The following is a 6,000-nucleotide window of genomic DNA, read 5'->3' on the forward strand; positions in this document are numbered from 1 at the left end:
TTGACACGGACAGTCTTGAGGTATCCTGGCCAGGTATCCCAGAAGAGTGTCCCCTCTGGGTTTGTCTGATGCTTTTCTCATCATGAGGCCACATTTAAGGTTTTTGGAAAGCTCAGGCAGTACACACTGGCCACACTTCATGCTGTTTACCCTTCATCATTTGGTTAGGATAGTGTTTGCCAGGCTTCTCCAGTGCAGAGTTGCTATTTTCTCTTTTCCCTGTTCTTTGGAAGTGAGTCACGAAGTCTAGCCTAAGCTCAGGGGCAGGGGGTGGCGAGTGAGCAAGAATTAAATTCCTCCTCCTAAGGGGAGAGTCTCTATGTATATTATTTGGAATTCTCTTGAAAGGTCCAAAAAGAATTCTCCATTTATTTATTTATTCAGTCATTTATTGACTGATTGATTTTAATTTTTATCACCATAACTTGAATATATAATTTACAAAGTTTAGGCTTATAAGGAAAAAGAATAGCTCTTTAAGGTCTTACAGTTATTTGCTCTGGTACTTCTAGATTACTACTCTTTCTTTTCTTCCAGTTTATATTAAGTTGAATCATATCAAATTGTTAATACTCAACCATTTTTGATCTGCATAAATGGCAGTTTCATATGGTTCAAACTAATAACCTAGTATTTTGACTTCCTATTTGGCCAGTTGATTATGTGTGACATTGGAGTTCTTTTGTTATGAACTGTGACTCTGCACCTGCCGTCATCTGACCTGGCTCAGGGATCAGTCCCCACCAGCTCCAGGTTCTCTTCCCCAGGCACTTGGACCTGGGTGAGAAAGCAACTGCTGGGGGTGAGGACCGCCCTTGCTGTGGTAACTGTGCCCCACAGGCAGTTATGGGACAAGGCCTCAGGGCCTCTGCCCTGACAGCCTCAGCGGCAGGCTTCTGGGCCTTTTACACACTGGGCCCCAGATGTATCGCCTTGCAGGGTGATGACCACCAGTCCAGCTCTCCCAGTACAGCCTTAGGCCAACTAACTCTTGGTGCCTCAGTTTCCTCGTCTGTAAGATGGGTTCCATCAGCCTTCTAGATGAGTTCCTGCGGTGACAGAATGGCAGGTCGTGGTCCTGAGGCCATTGATGGTGTGGGTTCCGAGGGCCTCCTCCAGACCCCTCTGTGCTCTCTTTCTTGCCCACATGTGAGGGAGGCTTTCCAGGACAGGGGCCTGGGGGGTCTGAGGCTGAGACCCCAGGCTCCACCGCCCACCTCTGACTTGCCTTTAGACCCTAGCCAGGTGCTCCTCCAGCTCCAGGCTTACATCTCCCCATCTGTGTTGAGGTGGTTGGTGTGGATAGCCTGAAAAGCTTTTAAGTGCGTGAGAACTGGTGGTGTCTGCAGAGGTGAGCCCCTCTCCCCACATCCATCCTGTTTCAGGCAGCAGAGGTCCTGGGGGCTTAGGATGAATGGAATTGTTAAGACTGCAGGTCCAGGGTTTGGGGGCCTTGGCAAATCCTTGTTCACTTCAGGGCATCAGGGAGAGGAGGTGGTGGACTGAGCTGCTAGGGCCCTCTCAGTTCTGGGGCTGAGAGAGGACAGACAGACCAAGCCAGGCACAGACACCATGATGGCAGAATCACTCTGGACTCTGCCCAGGCCAGAGGAGGAGCTGTGGTCATGAGGCAGTCCCACAGATGAAGGCAGAACTGCAATTTGGATGGGTCTGTGCTGCCATAGAAGTGAATGGTTTCAAGACCCAATCTGGGGTGTGAGGGAGGCTTCCCTGAAGAAGTGATCCTTTCTGAGCCTGAAGGGCAAGCAGGTGTTGACGAGATGAAAGGGAAAGAGAACATTTCAGGCAGAGGAAACAGCAAAGATCCGGCACTGGGAGGGAAGAAGCCAGTGTGGCTGGAGCTGGGTGAGATGGAGCACGGGAGAGGCTGAAGCATACACGCCAGGTGCAAGGCCTTGGCCCCAGAGAGTTTGATCTTCACCCGAAGAGCCATGGAGCGCCTTTACAAGGCCTTAAGCTGGAAAGTAGCATGACCAGATTTGTGTTTTGAAAAGCAACCTCTGCTGCTAGGGTGGGGCAGGCGGGAGGTTTGAGGTCAAGGAAGCCCAGAGAGGAGACTACTGCTGTTCATATGACAGTGGCTTTGTCTGGGGTGATATCTGTGGGGACAGACAGAAACAGAACCAATAGGCTTGGAGGCTTGGTGTGGGGAAGAGACGAGTCTGCTGATTCTGTGGCCTGAATACCTGGATGGAAGATGGGGGAAATAGGTTCCCAATGGGAGAAGCAGGTTTGACAGGGGACACGGCTGGGGTGAAAGGGCCAGTGGGCACCCAGGTGAGATGGAAGGGCACCAGTGTAGAGCTAAGGCCAGGGCTTGGGGTGGAAGACCATGGTGGAGGAGGTAGGGCAACTTCTGAGGGGCCAGTGAGACCCTGCAGGTTCAAGTGTATGCCCTGAGATGGGGGGGTTCCTTGGGCAGCATCTCCCCAACACCTACCTGGCCCCTCAGTGACCCAAGGTTCAGGGGCAGGTATCATGAAGCTTCTCACAACCTCTCTCTCCCCCTAGATCCTACTCATCTCCGATTATTTCTACGCCTTCCTGCGGCGCGAGTACTACCTCACACACGGCCTCTACCTGACCGCCAAGGACGGCACGGAGGCCATGCTTGTGCTCAAGTAGGCCTGGCTGGGCACAAGGCTGCACAGACTTCTGGGGTGAAAGGGCCAGCAGCTGGGCCAAGCCCTCTAACCAGAGTTGCCAGTAGGCAAGACCAAGGGCAGATGAGGTTTGAGTCCAAGGTGACGACTACCAGTGAGGAGCCAAGGCCAGTAGCAAGGTCCGTGGGGAAGTCACCAGGAGCATCTCCCCTTGGATCGCCCACTTTGTGGCTCTGCATACCAAGGAGCCCTCCCTCCCAAGCAGGAAAGGGGATGAAGCAGGTGAGCAGGGTTTGTTAGGTTGTGGCTAATTAATAAATGTTTTTTGTTACAAACACATCTACCTGGAACCACACTGCACTCTTGGAAGGGGTGGGCATGACCCATAATACTGCTGTGGGGCACTACACACAGGTGTGGGTTTCCTGAGAGAGCTGAGTCCACAGAACATAGGTCTGTGTGCAGGCCAGCCAAAAATGGTGTGGGGCAGTCCTCTCCCCACCCCCCAGCCCTTCCCAGTCCCCAAGCAGCTGGAGGCAGAGGGCCAGGCAGGCCTGAGCAATCTTTATTCTGCAGAGGGACAGTGACCACAGATCCATACACCACATCAAGACCAGGTGAGCCCAGGGCCAGTCCTTTAGGGGTGGGCAGGTCCAGGCAGGGGCAGCGCCTCAGGTCAGGGAGGGGCAGATGGGCAGACAGGCAGGGGCCTAAAAAAAAAAGACAAACCACACAGAGCAGGGGTGCTGGGGGCTGCTCCCCACTCTCCCCAATCCCAGCCAGCACCCAGAAGATCAACCCCCTAACATGACTGGGCCAGGATCCACCCAGGGGCAGAGGAGGTGCAGTTGGTACCCCCTGGCTAGGAGGTGGCACCTCTGCCCCACCCACCAGGGGCAGGAGCAGAGGCAGCTCAGTTCAGGTGTGAGGAGCTCCCTGGGCAGAGCCTGACAGGGCCCCCCCATGCCCAAGCCAACCCCCCCCTACTGCTGGCTCAGAAGCCGAAGGTTTCCTGGGAGGCGTAGACCATGTAGAGGAAGCCATCCTCGTCCTTCTCCTGCTCGTAGATGTCCGCGATGGGCGTGGACACGCTCACCATGCTGTGCTGGTTCACCAGCAGGAAGAAGGCCTGAGTGGGGTTGAGCTGCAGGCGGCGCCTGAGGGGGGCGGGAGGCAAGCACACTGTGAGGGGCCTGGATGTTAGGGAGCGCAGCCTGAACCCCTCCCCAAAATGACCCTGATCCTCCATTTCACACCCATCCCAGGCCCTTCTAGAGGCAGTTACCTCTGACTGGACACTGACCCCAGCCTTGACCTTGACCTTTCCCAACCTCCCCAGAACAGGGACCCAGCTCCCGGTCCCATACCCCACCTCCACCCCTTCCTTCACCGCAAGACCCAGCGCCCTGCCTGATCCCAGCAGAACCCAAGTCCCCCCTCTGACAGCTGCTGCCCGCGCACCGGATGATTTTGACCAACTCGCTCATGTTGACATGGTCCGGGACCAGGAACTTGGTCTTGTCCAGGACCGGCAGCTGCTTCTCACCCTTGTAGCGCTCGATTATCACCTGGGAGCCGGGTGGGACGGGGGACGTGTAAGCCCGAGTTGGGGCCTGGGTCGGGCCGGGATGGGAGGGGGCGGAGGGACTCACCGGGATTTTGCTGGGGTGCTGCTCGCGGATCTGCTGCACCTCTTTACAGCGGTCGGCTACGGACAACGGGCGGGTATGAGGCCGGGCCGAGGTTCCGCCCCGCGGGTACCCGAGGGGCGGCCCCGACCCCGCCCCGCCTCCTCGAAGCTCCCGCCCCCGAGGGCCGTCGGGCCCCGCGGCCCAGGCACAACACAGAGATGGGAGGCAGAGGCCCCGGCCCAGGCCCGAGCCGGCTTCCCAGCCCGGGGGTCCAGCCCGAGCCTGACGTCACGGAGCTGACGTCACCTGCGGCAGTCGGGTCTGTCGGCCAACACCCCCAACCCCCACACCCCAACCCGCGCTCGCAGATCGCCCGCTGGGCCTCACCAAAGCTTCGCCGCTGCTTGAAAGGCCGGTCTGAGGGCATCGCGCCGGCCCGGCGGGGCGCGCAGGCCGGACCTCCGGGGCGCGCGACGCAGGGATGTGGCTGCGGTCCGGGGGCTCCGGGGGCTCCGCGCCTCGCGCACAAGGGCTCCGGGGCTCGCGCTGAGCCCGGCGGCGTCGGCTCGGGGAGGTAACTCGCCCGGGTGACGTCAGGTCACAACATTCCTTAAAGGGGAGGCCGGCGCGCCGCTCCCATTGGGCCGACGCAAAATCTACCCGCCCGGACCCGTGACGTCACGGCGCAGAGAGCCTGTGTTCCCGGCCCCGCGCCGCGAAGGGGCGGGGGCTCCCAGGGCGCGTCACAGTCCTGTGACGTCACAGCCTGCGCAGGGGCGGGCGCGGAGGGGCGCCGTCTCCCTAAGGCCGGGTCTGAGGGGAGGCTGCAAATCCTGCGAGGCCAACGCGGTTGGGGGAGCAGACTCGGAGCTCCATCGGCGGGAGGGGCGGGGCCGGGCTGCGGCACAGCATCCTTCTGCTGTCCCCACCGTCACTGTGTCATCTGACAGCGCTCACAGCCTGTTCCGTCCTGGGACGGTAGGAGGCACTGGGGATGACAGCACTAAAACACACGGCCTTGGCTTTGTGGCGTTCTCGGTTAGAGAAAGATAAAGGTGGTCGGGGTGGGGGATTGACACATGAGACACTTGGAGCAAGACACTACAAAGGAGCTTGAAAGTTTTACATGGAATTTCTAGAATTGAAAAACAGCGCTATTAAAGTCAAGTTCTCAAAGGATGAGGCAAGAAAGCCTATTAGATACAGCAGAAGAGAAAATCACTGAACTGGATGGAAGAGCAGAAGCAATGAGGAGAAAACAAGCCAGATGGAACATATAAAAGAGGAAGGGACAGGAATGGTAAAGTGAGAACTCGGGTCCAGTCAGCATTCCAGGAGAGAAGAGAATGTGCGAGAGGCAATTCCTGAACAACTTCCAAAATTGATTAAAGATGAGGAGCCTCACCTAAAATCCAGAACAGAATAAATAAAAATAAATCTCATCTAAACACTTTGTTCCATCCCTGGGTCAGGAAGATCCGCTGGAGAAGGAAATGGCAATCCATTCCAGTACTGTTGCCTGGAAAATCCCATGGACAGAGGAGCCTGGTAGGCTACAGTCCATGGGGTCGCAAAGAGTCGGACACGACTGAGCGACTTCACTTTAAATACTTTGTAGTGAATTTGCAGAACTCTAAAGGGAAGAAATTAGAAAAATGGCAAGTAACTAAACTGATAAGCATGGAAGTCTATCTGAACAAGCACTTGCCATAGAACATGAATGGTGACAGTTTGTGGAGAGCAGA

The 6,000-nt window shown here is 56.6% G+C and overlaps 2 protein-coding genes across 4 annotated transcripts in view; one reads left to right on the forward strand and one right to left on the reverse strand.

Annotated features, from left to right (window-relative positions):
- The window catches only part of PIGU (phosphatidylinositol glycan anchor biosynthesis class U), a 90,727-nt gene extending 87,764 nt beyond the window's left edge, over positions 1-2,963 (forward strand). For both annotated transcript variants that reach the window (XM_027558751.1, XM_027558752.1), the window contains one exon: positions 2,533-2,963. In XM_027558751.1, the coding sequence (XP_027414552.1) occupies positions 2,533-2,646 (114 nt within the window). In that variant the 3' untranslated portion in view covers positions 2,647-2,963. The remainder of the gene's footprint in view (positions 1-2,532) is intronic.
- Positions 2,964-3,167: 204 nt separating this feature from the next.
- MAP1LC3A (microtubule associated protein 1 light chain 3 alpha) lies at positions 3,168-4,945 on the reverse strand. Of its 2 annotated transcripts, XM_027558755.1 has the most exons (5): positions 4,643-4,945; positions 4,277-4,332; positions 4,086-4,192; positions 3,612-3,781; positions 3,168-3,334 (listed from the first exon to the last, which is right to left on the reverse strand). In XM_027558755.1, the coding sequence occupies exons 1-4, from the start codon at positions 4,680-4,682 to the stop codon at positions 3,619-3,621; spliced, it is 366 nt and encodes a 121-aa protein (XP_027414556.1). In that variant the 5' UTR covers positions 4,683-4,945; the 3' UTR covers positions 3,168-3,334; positions 3,612-3,618. The 2 variants fall into 2 exon arrangements, with proteins under 2 accessions (XP_027414556.1, XP_027414554.1); XM_027558753.1 differs by having other exon boundaries at positions 3,168-3,781.
- Between the last annotated feature and the right edge of the window lie 1,055 nt (positions 4,946-6,000).

This window comes from Bos indicus x Bos taurus, chromosome 13, assembly GCF_003369695.1.
Source record: "Bos indicus x Bos taurus breed Angus x Brahman F1 hybrid chromosome 13, Bos_hybrid_MaternalHap_v2.0, whole genome shotgun sequence".
Lineage (NCBI taxonomy): Eukaryota > Metazoa > Chordata > Mammalia > Artiodactyla > Bovidae > Bos > Bos indicus x Bos taurus.